Raw genomic sequence first — 14,328 nt, 5'->3', positions numbered from 1 at the left:
CCCCCCCCCCCCCCCCCCCCCCCCCCCCCCCCCCCCCTGGTAACCCCCATTTTTCTTTTTTTCTTTTTTTTTTTTTTTTTTTTTTTGTCTTTTTCCGTGTCCGGCAACGGATCGCAACCCTCAGTGTCGCCCCCGTACCGGAACGGGACCAGCAACGGGATGGCAGCCCTCGGTGTTGCTCCCACGCCTCGCTCAGCCAGTGAGCGGGAACCGGTCTGTATGTGGGATCCGAACCCTCGGCGGGAGCGCCGCCGCACTTCCCAAGTGGCGCACTATAGCAGTGCGCCACCGGGCCGGCCCCTATTTCTCTTTCTTTTTAATTAACTTTTTTCTTAACTGACCCTTATAGTTATATATTTATGTAGTACAATGTGATATTTGGGTACATTTATACACTGTGTGTGATCGTATCAGGGTGTTTAGCATACGTATCACCTCAAACATTTGTCACTCACCTCTTTGTGCTGGGAACATTCAAAATCCTCTCAATTAGCTACTTGAAGTTACACAGTAATTTGTTACTGACTGTAGTCTCCATATATTGCTGTAGAACACTAGATCTTAGTCTTTCTATCTCTCTACAGTTCTGTATCTATTGACTACCCTCTCCCCATCCCCTTACCAGTCTGTAGTGACCACTATTCTACTCTGTACTTTTGTGAGATCAACTTTTTTCACCTCCGCATATGAGTGAGAACAGGGGTATTTCTCGTTATGTGCCTGGATTATTTCACTTAACATAATTTTCTCCAAGCTCATCCCTGTTGTGAATGGCAGAATTTTATTCTTTTTTATGGCTGAGTAATATTCCATTGTTTATATATACCACATTTTCTTTATCCAGTCATCTGTTGATGGACATTTAGGTTGGTTCCAACTCCTGGCTATTGTAAATAGAACCATGATAAACATGGGAGTGCAGGTATCCCTTTGACATGTCGATTTCCATTCTTTTAGATATATACCCAGTAGTGGAATTGCTGGGTTCTATGGTAGTCCTATTTGTGGTTGCTTGAGAAACATCCATACTGCTTTCCATAATGGCTATACTAATTTACATTGCCACCAACTGTGCCCGAGTGTTCCCTTTTCTCAACATCCTCTCCAACACTTGTTTTCCTTTGTCTTTTTGATAATATCCATTCTAACTGGAATGGATGATATCTCATTGTGGTTTCGATTTGTATTTCTCTGATAATTAGTGATGTTGAGCATTTTTTCATATACCTGTTGGCCATTTGTATGTTTTCTTTAGAGAAATGTCTATTCAGCTTCTTTGCTCTTTTTTTTTTTTTTTGGCAGCTGCCCAGTACAGGGATCTGAGCCCTTGACCTTGGTGTTATAGCACTGCACTCTAACCAACTGAGCTAACTGGCTAGCCCCTTTGCCCATTTTTTAATCAGATTTTTTTCTTTTACTATTGAGTTGAGTTCCATATATATTCTGGATATTAATCCCTTGTTGGATGTATAGTTTGCAAATATTTTCTCCCATTCTGCAGTTGTCTTTTTGCTCTATTAGTTGTTTCCTTTGCTGTGAGGAAGATTTTTGGTTTGATATAACCCCATTTATTTGTTTTTGCTTTTGTTGCCTTTGCTTTTGAGAACTTACTTATAAAATCTTTGCTCAGTCCTATGTCCTGAAGCATTTCTGCTATGTTTTCTTCTAGATATTTTTTAGTTTCTGGTCTTACATTTAAGTCCTTAATCTATTTTGAGTTGACTTTTGTATATGGTTAGAGAGAGGGGTCTAGTTTCATTCTTCTGCATATCCATCTCTAGTTTCTTCAGTACCGTTTATTGAGGAGACTGTCCTTTCCTCATGTATGGCTCCTTTGTCGAAAGTAAGCTGGCTATAGGTACATGGATTTATTTCAGGATTCTCTATTCTGTTCCATTGGTCCATGTGTCTGTTTTTGTGCCAGTATCGTTGCTGTTTTGATTACTATAGCTTTGTGGTATAATTTGAAGCCAGGGAATGTGATGCCTCCCACTTTGTTCTTTTTGTTCAGGATCGCTTTGATTATTCAGGGTCTTTTGTTATTCCATATACATTTTTGAATATGTCATTGGTAGTTTTATGGAGATTGCATTGAGTCTGTAGATCACTTTGGTCATTTTGACAATATTCTTCCAATTCCATGAATGTGGGATGTCTTTCCATTTTTTTGTTTCTTTAATTTCGTTAATAATTGTTTTATAGTCTTCCTTGTAGAGATCTTTTACCTCCTTGGCTAAATTTATTGCTAGGGTTTTTTTTGTTGTTGTTGTTACTATTATAAATGGGATTGCTTTCTTGATGTCTTCTTCTGGTAGTTTGTTGTTGGTGTATAGAAATGCTACTGATATTTGTATGTTAATTTTGTGTCCTCCCACTTTAGTGAATTTATCAGGTTTAGGAGTTTTTTGGTAGAGTTTTTAAGTTTCTTTCTGTATAAAATTATGTCATCTGCAAACAGGGACAATTTGACTTCCTCCTTTCCAATTTGGATGCCCTTTATTTCTTTTTCTTGCCTAATTGCTCTGGCTAGGACTTCCAATACTGTGTTGAATAGAAGTGGTCAGAGTGGGCATCCTTGTCTTGTTCTAGTTCTCAGGGAGAAAGCTTTCAGATTTTCCTTGTTCAGTATGATGTTAGCTGTGAGTTTGTCCTATATATCATTTATTGTATTACTATACTTTCTGTAGGGAGTGGGGAAAACTGGCAAACTGGAAAGCATATGGCTGATAAAGTACATGTCCCATGAAAAGCATTAAAGATGTTTAAACACCAATGTTGGCTTAAAGAAAAAAAATCCACATCTGAGGGCACACATGTGCCCTAATATGAAAGATGAGTCTACAAGCCTTGATTTTATCTCACACCTCAGGAACTCAAGTGGTTAATGCTGACTTTTACAGTGTCCCAGTTTTAAGCCTTTTAAATTGTGCAGGTAATAAGTGTTTTTTGTAGAAAAACTAGAAGGTATAGATAATTTAAGAAATCATGACTTCAATCAAGATGGCAGATTAGACAGTCCCCAGCATCACCTTCTCCCAAAATCAACCAGTTCACAGCTATTAAAAAGCAACGACTGCCAAGCTGGGGCCACTAGAGCTCAGGGGAAGAGGAGGGGAGACCCACTGGAGTTCATGAAGGCAGGAAAAGCCACAATGAGAGAAAGAAAGGATCACTTTGACCATTTTAAGCCCCAACCACATCAAGGCTGGTCCTGATGAGCACATGGAGCAAGAGCTGGCAAAAGCCACTGCTGTGTCCTTTGTATGAAGTTGCTTGGAGGCTGCAGGGGAGAAGAGGGCCTTGGTGACCCCCAGGCCAACAAGACCACTGACAAGGTTCCTGTGGACCCACATAGGAGGGAGGGGCCACAGACAACTGAAAAAAGGAGCCACTCAAAGCCCAGCGAGTCATCACAAGGGATCAGCACATGGACTGTCCCATGGGAAGTGTTTGGAGTGTAGGGGGATAGGGGAGATGGGAACATTGGGGCACAGCAGGGACAGCTGATCTGCCCTCCAGTCAGCACAGGACCACTCAGTGGAGACTAGTCAGGGATATAGAAACCCAGATGTACCAGACCTCACAAGACCCGGAAGTGCTTACAAGGTCAACACTTAAAACCTGAGCTGCACAAAAAGCCTTTCCCTGGGAATCAGCAGCAAAGCAGCAATTTAGCTCAACCACAGGGCTCAAGTGCTGGTTCCCAAAGGAAGTTCCCTCATTTTAGAAGTAACCAAAGGACAACAAATTAGTTCCAGTGCAGAATTTAAGTGGTGGGAATAGTGACTAATCAAACACAGAACTGAAAGAAAAAACAAAAAACCCACAGATCAGAGACAAAGTTCTGACATTAACCAGTAAATGTCTAACACCACCAAAGAACACTTATAAAACGCAGAAGGACCGGAAGCCCCCCGGGCTCCCAAACTGGGGTCAGGGAGGCTGAGGGCCTCAGCCACAACCCCCCAACATCCTTATCTAGCCCAGCGACAACCACCAAACTGCCACTGGAAGTGCCCCAGGCTCCCGAGCCAGGGTGGTGAGGGACTGAGGGCCTGGCCTTCCCCCCCCCGACATCCACATCCAGCCCTGCAATGACCACCAAGCCACCACTGGAAGTGCCCTGGGCTCCCAAGCCAGGGCATTGGGGAGCTGAGGGCCTCAGCCACACACACACACCCCATCAATGTCTGTATCTGGACTAGTGATGACTGATCCACTGCAAGAAGTGTCCTGGGCTTCCAGGGTTGGGGGGCGCCAAGGGCCTCAGCCATGTCCCCCAAAGTCTGCATCCCGCCCAGCCATGACCAAGCTGCTGCTGGAAGCCACTGGGCTCTGCTGGAATGAAAAGGATGCCATGAGCCTCAACCGTGCCTCCCCTCCTTCTTCCTCCTCCTTCCCTCTCCCCCTCCCCCTAACTGTTCCACAGTATCATCTTAGAATGTAAAAAAAAAATTATGATAAATTTTTAAAAAATAAATAAAAATAAAAATAATCATGTGATGACCCAAGAGAAATGATAACATATGTCCATACAAAAGCCTATAAATTTGTAGCTTCACTGTTCTTAATAACCAAAAAGTAGAAACAACCAAATGTCCATCAACTGATGAAAGGATAAATAAAATGTGGTGTATCTATACAATGGAGCATTATTTGGTAATAAGGAATGAAGTACTGATTACATGCTACCATATGAATGAACCTTAGAACCATTATACCAAATGAAAGAAGCCAGGCATAAAAGACTACATATTATGTAATTCTATTTATATGAAATGTCTACCATAATTGGCAAATCCATAGGGACAGAAAGCAGATTCATTGTTGGCCAGGGTTGGGGGAGGAATGAGAAATAACTGCTAGTGAGTATGAGATTGGTTGGTTGGTTGGTTTTTTGGAGTGCTGAAAATGTTCTAAAATTACATTGTGATTGAATTGTGTGCTTTAATTGGGTGTATTTTATGGTATGTGAATTATGTCTCAATAAAGCTGTTAAAAACTATATGATACAACCCACCCAGCGGTAACTACTTGTAATTCTTGGTAAAAGAAGACTGTTTTCTCTAGACTGTTTTTCATATACCCATGTATGTTGCGATGTGTGAGTGTAGAAAAATGGAACCATTGAAGTCATGCTTTTTCATTGAAATGTATCTTCCATGTTAAATATACAACTACATTGTTATTTTTAATGACTACAGAGCATTGCATTGTGGAAATACCATTTTTTATTTAACAAATCCCTTATTCTTTAGCATTTTGTTTGCTTCCAGTTTTTTGCTATTTTAAATGTCAAAAAGAACAACCTTATACTTAGATGTTTTTGCACGAGAATGATATTTAAGATAAATTTCCAAGTGTGGAATTCATAGGTAAATGACATGAACCTCTTCAAAACCTTTGATACGTATTAGCAAATTATTTTCCAGAAAGTTGTGTCATTTAAGCCCTACTTGTTGGTCTTCTCACTCTCCCACACACACGTAAACTGGGTGTACAGCCCTTGCCAGTCTCACAGATGAGAGGTAATATATGATTGTCATTTAATTTTCACTTCTTTGGTTACAAGTAGATTTGAACATTTGTTCTTCTTTATGGGCCATTTATAATTCTTTTTAAAATCATTTATGTCTTTTCCTGTCTTTATGTCACTTTTTCTGATTTATATGCAGGAGCTCTTTATATAGTAAGGATATTGACCATTTTATCAAATGGTTGTTTAAGGTTTAACATTTACCAAGATTTTACTTTAAGCATTTGATGTAATGCTTTAGAAAGTTTTTCCTGAGAGGATTATTTAAACACACACACAGAGTACTTTTGTGGCTCTGTTTTTACATGTAATTTGTATTCTCTTTGATTTATTTTGGTTTATTTTATTCTCTTTGATTTATTTATTTAGGTAGGAATACAGATTTTTAAAATTATTTTTTAAAATAATTTTAAAATTATTTAAAAGTACTTTTGTGGCTCTGCTTTTTACATGTAATTTTTATTCTCTTTGACTTATTTTGGTTTATTTTATTCTCTTTGATTTATTTATTTAGGTAGGAATACAGATTTTTAAAATTATTTTTTTAATCAGCTGCCTTAGCAACATCCTTTGTTTCCATTGCTTTGTTTCCTTTTTAAATATAGTGCTATGCCATTGTCATACCCAACAGAATAACCAATTCTCTAATATTATTTAATATACAATTCATATTCAGATTTCCCCTTGTCTCAAAATGTCTTTTTCCATTTGTTTTGTTCAAATCATGATGCAAAGAGAGTCTACACAAACAACACCTGTCCCATTGTTTAATTTTTTATTTTATTCCATAAATTTGTTAGAAAAACTGGGTCATTTGTCCTATAAGACGTCTGGCAGCTTGGAATTGGCTGCATGCACCCTCATGGTGGTGTTTTACTTGTTCCTCTATCTCTGCTTCCTCTGTGACCTCGTCATTGGCTCCAGGACAGTGCTGTCCAACAGAAATTTCTCTGACAATGGACATATTTTCTGATCTGCATTGCCCTCTGTGGCAGCCACTAGCCACATGTCAAGATATGATTGAAGAATGAATTTTCTGTTTGATATAATTTAATTAATTTAACTTTACATAGCCACATGTGGCTAGTGGTTTACCCCATTAGCACAGCTCTAGAAGCTTGATTATATTTAGGTTCTTTTTTTTTTTTTTTTTTTTTAAAGATGACCGGTAAGGGGATCTTAACCCTCGACTTGGTGTTGTCAGCACCACGCTCAGCCAGTGAGCGAACCAGCCATCCCTATATGGGATCCGAACCCGTGGCCTTGGTGTTATCAGCACCGCACTCTACCGAGTGAGCCACAGGCCGGCTCCTAGGTTCATTTTTTTTTAGGTGAGTGCTTCAGCTTTTAAATATTCTTTGGTGAAATTTGAGGAGGCAGATATGTTCTGCTCTTGTCAGCAGTTGCTGGTGTTTTCCCCCTGGTTTAATCTTGTCTGTTAAATAACCTCAGATTATAGGGAGATTATCTTGCCTTTTGTAAATATCCTTTTTGTTTTTGTTTTTTTTCCCTTTTGTCTTTTTTCGTGTCCGGCAACGGACCGCACCCTCAGTGTCACGCCCGCACCGGACCGGGACCGGCAACGGGATCGCAACCCTCGGCGCTGCGCCCACACCTCGCTCAGCCAGTGAGCAGGAACCGGTCTGCATGTGGGATCCGAACCCTCGGCGGGAGCGCCACCGCACTCCCAAGCGGCGCACTGTAGCAGTGCGCCACCGGGCCGGCCCGTAAATATCCTTTTTGAATTTTTTTCACTGTATTCACTGATCAAATTCACTGTTTTAGTCTCAATTTACCGTTATTAATTATCATTACTAAAATAAATTTAAAACCATTGTTATTCGTACAGTACAACTCTTACATTTTTGCCTGCTTTTTTTTCACCTTTACCATGTCTATATTTTTACATAGTCACCATTAATGTAGGTACTATATTTTGGTTGATGTTTGACCTCAGCATGGTATAACAAAACATTTTCCCCCATTTCTGAATAGTCTTTGCTTTGGAAAGTGTGTTTTATAATCTTTTTTTACTCCTCCAGCACCTTAACCAGAGCTGAGTATAGCTAAACACTTCCTGGTTTGAATTTGTGAAGAATTTGCCCTGGCTTATGCAGATCACAGCTGAAACCTGTCCTGCTGGCAGACATTTCTGAACAGAGCTTTGCTGCTTTCCATGAGCCCGTGCAGGAGCTCTGCAGGGGCAGATTGGGATTTCTGCTGTGCAGTTTCATCAGTACCATTATAATGCCAAAGTCATCTCTTTGCAAAAACAAACAAAAAAAAAAGGACATCATCCTGGAAGCTAGGCCAGACAAGAGGACCCATGAGGTGTTGATGGTGCAGTCAACATGGCACTTAAGCAGTTTGGGCTTTTTCTTGAATTTTCGTTCCCTGTAGAGGTCATAGAGGCACTCTGGTGTGACCAGACTGTCTCTGGTCTAATGCCAAAGTAGTAATAACAGAAATAACAATAAATGTGTAGGGAACCGCAACTGTGGGCCAAGCATTATGCTCGGCTTCCCATGTGTGGTTCTATTTAATCCCTGAAACAACTCTGGGAGGAAGGGGCTACTATTCCCACATAAGACACAGAGAAGCAAAGTACAGTAGCTTCTCCAAAGTCATATGGTTGGTTAGGACCCTAGTCTGGCTGTGACTCTCACTGTACTATGTTCTTTTCCTCAAATAAGATAGGAGTTAAATCTTTAAAACACTGGATATGTAACTGGGTTTGCTTTGCAAGAAGCTTAGGAGAAAATCCTCCAGGCTTTAGTAACATAGAAGCTTTGAAAGCTTCTGCATGAGGGAGAGTGAGGTCTGGCTAAATGCACTCTCTTCATGCAAAATCAGTGTGCTTTAAATGTCACACATGAATGCAGGGAATGTTGGAGGGGATTTCACCAGTTTCAGTACATTTGGACTCTTGGGAGCTTTGTCCATACCAAGATAATTTGAGCATGTTTTCTAAAAGATGACATTACAACCCTAAATGGTAATTGATGTTACCAGTTTGGGTTCTTAAGTCATTTATGTAGTCGGTTAAAATGTAGATGTTGCTGTGGTGATTTATCAAGTCACTCATAAACTGTTACAATCTTTGCCTTCCTTTGTGTGACCAACACTCCTGTGACATCAGGACTGAAATATGGAGCCATCAGGGAGGTTGGGATTATGGTTCTTATTTTGAAAGTTCTTCAGTTACTTTTAGAACAAAGGATGGTATGATCCTTTTCAAGTGGTTTTATCTTATCTTTTTTTTAGGATTTGGTCAACACTGGACTCAGCACTTTCTTTTTCTTTATTGCTTCAATTGTACTGGCTGCTTTAAACCACAAGACCGGAGCAGAAATTGCTGCTGTGGTAAGCGAACTCAAATGGTTAAAATGCAGGCTGACTTTGTGTACCTTCCGTGACTTGCTCTCTTCTGTCCCTGGCATGTGTCTTACTCATTCTCCTTTAGTCTTTTCTTTGCTAATTATGATGTTATTGGGCCAGTGGAGGTCACAGTTCCTTTAGTGCTGTGGTTCTCAAAGTCTGGTCCCCAGAACAGCAGCCTCAGCATCACCCAGGAACCTGTTTGAAATGTAATTCTTAGGACCCAACCCCACGCTATGAATCAGAAACGTGTTATGTTCATAAGCCTTCTGGGTGAGTCAGATGCACGTTCAAGTTTGAGAACCCCTGCTTTAGTCCATTTCCAACAGAGTCCTGGAAGTCTGTTAATGATGTTGCTTTTCCAAATGGGGGGGGGGGGGCGGGGGTCTTAATGAAGATGAACACAGCCCTGACACCATTTAGCAGTCACAGGATATTTTTGCTCTTCAAGGTAAAGTGCTGTGGGGGGCTGGGGACCAAGCAATGTAAGACTTTACTCTCCATGCTCTTTATTTTTGTATTCTCAATTTACAGAGAATATGTGTCACTTTTATAATTGAGGGGATTAACAGGTTTTTAAAAATATTGAACTGGCTGCTCTACCAGGTGCCACTCAGTAGATTCATCAAAAAGTTACCAAATAATTAAAACCCTGCTGCTTCTCACCTTAGAGCTGCCAAGGTGAGAGACAGCTGGGTAGCACGTGGGGGCGGGGGGCTAAGATTTGGAACTCACATGTGAGACCTTAATTTTCTCTCTAAGGCATATTTTGTCTATAGTGTATTTTCTCATCTGGGACCAGAGGCCGTGAAGGTGCTGTAAAAGAGGTACATTTGTGATTTTTTTTTATAGGGCCAAAGTACTTCAAAAGAAACCTTAGGTTGTCTGAAGATCAGGCATGATTTCCTATGAGTCTTGTGACCGAAGACTCAGTTGTGATGTGACTGCTACATATTCAGGGCTGGGTGACGGGGTGGAGCTGGAGGAGGCCGCTCACAGCTCGGGTCACCGTGAAAGCCGCTCAGCTCGGGTCATGTGCCTGAGAACTAACCATGCCTGTTTGTTTTAGATATTTGGCTTCTTGGCAACTGCAGCGTATGCGGTGAACACATTCCTGGCAGTGCAGAAATGGAGAGTCAGCGTCCGCCAGCAGAGCACCAATGACTATATCCGCGCCCGCACGGAGTCCAGGGACGTGGACAGTCGCCCCGAGATCCAGCGCCTTGACACGTGAGGACCTCCCGAGTCCTCCTCCAGCCCCTCTGCACACCCATCCTGTCAATCAAGCTTTCTTTCCCTTGTCATGTCAGATTTTCATGTGATTCAGTTGAATTTTGTCCTCTCTGGTAAAAATTAACTTGGGAAAGCGTTTCCAGGGTGAAGCGCTCTCCTTGGGCAGGTGAGGCGTACATTCTCCAGTATTTCGTGGCTGCAGGAGCAGCTGGCCTCACCGACTGCCCAGGTCCACCTTAGGTCTTAACTGTCCCAGAGCGTAGGCCTCCCACCTGACTCTGAACTATCCTGTCATATTATTTGTGACGCATCAAAACTTTGGACTAAATGGGCTGCTAAGAGGGGAATGTATCAAGTAATGAACCTGCAGGGTTGGACCAGTCAGGCAGCAGCAACTCTGGGGCAGCCCCTAGCACAGGCCCCAGGTCAGTGCCGGGTCTGGCTGCCAGGATGCACCCTCCTCTCCGTCTTCCATGCCTGGGCAGTCAGGCAGCCAGCACAGGCCTGAAGGGCACAGGTGACTCTGAGGGTCCTGGTGATGGTTGTCTAGGTGGAGCTCTTTGCTGGGCCTGGACTTTGTGGGGGTGGAAGAAGCTGGTGTCCTGTTGGGACAGCTCCACAGTACAGCTGACTCATGGGAGGGCCACCTTTTCTTTCCTACCCTGCTGAGAAATCACTGATTCTTCCTCAAATGAATCACCTTCCTGAATCCCAGATTCTTCTCCAGGAATATGGGGACCATCTTGTTTTCCAGTTTTCTGCCTTCCCTGAATACTTTGAGGCTGAATTGCAGGTTTTCTGTAATTTTACCTTTTCAGGTAAAAGCCATGAAAGAAACACAATCCATTCCACCAACCAAAGCACTTGCCTGTTTGCTGGCTTCACGGGCCATGGGGCAGGGGGAATGTGCGTGCCTGTCATAAATCAGCATACACACACAGAGAGCGCTATTTTAGGGACATGTGCTAATTTTCTAAATGCCTAAGAGTCCTAAAGTGATTCTGAGTAGATTTGTCTAGGATTTGAAAATACTTGAATTTGCACCAGGATACATCCTTCCGCTGATGTTTCAGAAGGCACTAGTTGTGGCTTTGGGTGCCTCAGCATTGTAACAATGAACAGCAATCTTGGAGTTGTTGGGTAAAACCCTAGGTACTTAAGATTTTTGGTTGATTCTTGATAAAGTGAAGATTATTGTTTGTGTGGAATGAGTTAAACCAGCCCCTATGATGCTGTAGGGGTTTTTTTGTTTTATTATTAGAGACTAATTATGTCTTTTTTCAAAAAATTGTTTTGTCAGGTTTTGACTCTTTGAACTGTTTTTAATGTTTACAGACCTCACTCTAGCTCTAATATTTTGTGTTTAGCCCTCCCCAAGGAAAAAACACTTAATGCTGGAAGGAAGATTTTGCAGTAATGTGGAGAATCCCCAGGACCTTGTTCTAACAAATGTTTACAGCTTTAGCAGAGTACTGTGTAAGAAATAACTCAGAGAGAGGAGAATATATATGTTGGGGTAGTGGGAGGTGAGTCTTTTTGAGAAAGCATCCCCTAGTGGCACTTTGGCATTGCATTCTTCATGAAGGAGCAGCATCTGATTTCATGGTAAGTGTAGGGAGGTTGATCAGGTAACACTGCTAGGCTGGGAATTCGACAGGAAATGGTAGTGTTCTTGTCTCTGAAGGGTCGGGGTCAGGGTTAGGGGTTAGTGCTCTAAACCGAACATCCCATACGATCCAAGTTCTGTTGCAGTTCCTATCTGTGGCAGTGGCCCAGGTCACATATTCAAGTGCCATATGTCTGCTTCAGGGGCTGACCCTGCCGGTCTGATGGTAACTCACTTCCCTTGACCCGTGGAGGGCAGCCAGAACTGGTCACAGCAGGGTGTGCTGCCCAGTGGGTCTCAGAGCCCTCTTCCCATGTATGTTGAGAGCCAGCACAAGTCATGTTTCACAACTTTAAACCTATTATATATAGTGGTTTTGAGGGAGATTATGACATCTAGATTTTATCTGTCCATTTTATGTATTTATTTTGCATTTCTTGACTATGTATGCATTGTCAAAATTGGGCTTATCTGCCTCTGAGAGTTCTATTTAAAATAGGGTCACAAAGACTCGGCCTTGCATTAAGTGGGGCCCACTTAGAAGGACCACACTGAGCTTTATCAGCAATATCCTTCTGGGAATTGTGTTACTTGGCTTCAAGAAAAGGCTGCCTTTGAAGTGAGATTGAAGAAAAGAATACTATTCAGGCAGGATTGTTGCCCAAGTTTTCCCAGGTCACTTCAATAAAACCAGTTTATCATCTGGTGAAAAGGAGACAGTTGATGGGCCTCCTGAGGATGTGTTGTGAGCTACAAGAAATAGTTCTGAAGCCCATCAATTGTAAATGTTGATGATAAAAAGTGATGACATTTTATGCCACAGAGTGACTTAGGAGCTAATTTGCATCTTAGTGATAGAATCTTTGGAATTATTTATGTCCCAGTAACTATTTAATATCTTTTGTGCCATGAGCCTCCCCCATGGTTCTTGTAAATGTATTGCTTATATTTAATTTGCTCCCACTAGAACCTGAAGTGGCCATAGCCACTTTCTGTTGGTGTAATAAACAGTCATACATCTCATCACATACAGACAGTGTGGTGAGGAGGAGTTCTGCAGGTGACTGAAAGACACCTGCATTTTTCTTATGTTGCCTCTGTGTACAAACAGAAGACAATCTAGATTTGGGAGCCTTAAAATGACCTCCTTGCAAATTGAAGGAAGCGTATTTTTGCATTTAAGAGTTACAGTATGGATGAATGTCAGTTTGGTTTGGGGCATTTTAAGGCTGAGGCAACCTTAGTTTTTCTCAGCTTTCTGGTGGGATGGTACTGGCTTTCATAGCTGAGCAAAACTTGAAGAGAACTGCAGTTGCTGTGTGCATGTGCATTTGTTCCTGAAGACTGTACAGTTGAAACCCTCAAGCATTTGGTGGAACCTCTGGTGGTTTAAGATGGATGCAAACACTGATGTCTTCAGGGAATGTTTATTTTGGCACTGATTTGGTCGATTTGATAGTTTTTTTCCTATGATTCTCCTTTATCTTCCCATCGTAATATTAAAAACATAGAGGGAAATAACTTCCCTTTCATACAGAGAAATTATAGTCATGAAAGCCTAAAGACAACTTGTTGGCCTCCTATGAAGCTGGGACAAGGCAAATGCAGTAATAGATAAAAATCTCATCAGAGAAGTTTGATTTAAAGTAAAGAAAACAGCCATCCAAGGGAGATTTAAAAAATAGCAAGAATGTAACAGCTTGCCCAGTTCTGATACCCATGTCTTCCTTAGCAACTTGAGCTGAAGTGCCAGCGTGCGCAGAGCCACAGGGAAGCCAGCAGGGACTGACCCGGTTTTGAGGGCTTGGTCCTGGTAGGCCGACCGCACCCCCAGTCCTTTGGGCCCCATCACTGTCCGCTGGCAGGAAGGCTCATACCTTTGGGCAGGCCCAAGTGAGCCTGATCTCAATTCTGTTGCATGCTTCTGGTGAGAGCTTTGTGATTTGGTTGAAAACATTTCTATTCTTCCAGGTTGCAGTTTCATCTGCCTTTCTTTGAAGATTTCCTTGTGATTCCAACTGGGGTTAAGCCACAGGCAGTCTCTGAGGAGACGCACTCTTTTGTCCACACATGTGTGTGAATCCTTGCTCACAATGAGTGAGCCTCGAATAACCCTTGTTATTGTGTGTGGCCCAAGCTTACCTTTTCTTGTAGATGCGCATATACTGTTTGGGAAGAAACCCCTCACCTATCCTTGTGCTCTGATAGGTGGACCAAGATCTAATCCCTGTCTGTGCAAGATTTTTTTTTTTTTTTTTTTTGTCTTTTGTCTTTTGTCTTTTGTCTTTTGTCTTTTGTCTTTTGTCTTTTGTCTTTTGTCTTTTGTCTTTTGTCTTTTGTCTTTTGTCTTTTGTCTTTTGTCTTTTGTCTTTTGTCTTTTGTCTTTTGTCTTTTGTCTTTTGTCTTTTGTCTTTTGTCTTTTGTCTTTTGTCTTTTGTCTTTTGTCTTTTGTCTTTTGTCTTTTGTCTTTTGTCTTTTGTCTTTTGTCTTTTGTCTTTTGTCTTTTGTCTTTTGTCTTTTGTCTTTTGTCTTTTGTCTTTTGTCTTTTGTCTTTTGTCTTTTGTCTTTTTTTCCG

At 41.7% G+C, this 14,328-nt stretch overlaps 1 protein-coding gene across 1 annotated transcript in view; it reads left to right on the top strand.

Annotated features, from left to right (window-relative positions):
- Positions 1-11,375, top strand: part of CMTM4 (CKLF-like MARVEL transmembrane domain containing 4) — a 68,630-nt gene extending 57,255 nt beyond the window's left edge. Inside the window, exons 3-4 of the mRNA XM_008574123.1 lie at positions 8,801-8,899; positions 9,984-11,375. Of these exons, the coding sequence (XP_008572345.1) occupies positions 8,801-8,899; positions 9,984-10,148 (264 nt within the window). The 3' untranslated portion in view covers positions 10,149-11,375. The remainder of the gene's footprint in view (positions 1-8,800; positions 8,900-9,983) is intronic.
- The last annotated feature ends 2,953 nt before the right edge of the window (positions 11,376-14,328 follow it).

Source organism: Galeopterus variegatus, unplaced genomic scaffold (assembly GCF_000696425.1).
Source record: "Galeopterus variegatus unplaced genomic scaffold, G_variegatus-3.0.2 Scaffold999, whole genome shotgun sequence".
Classification (NCBI taxonomy): domain Eukaryota; kingdom Metazoa; phylum Chordata; class Mammalia; order Dermoptera; family Cynocephalidae; genus Galeopterus; species Galeopterus variegatus.
This window is presented reverse-complemented; position numbering and strand designations above follow the sequence as displayed.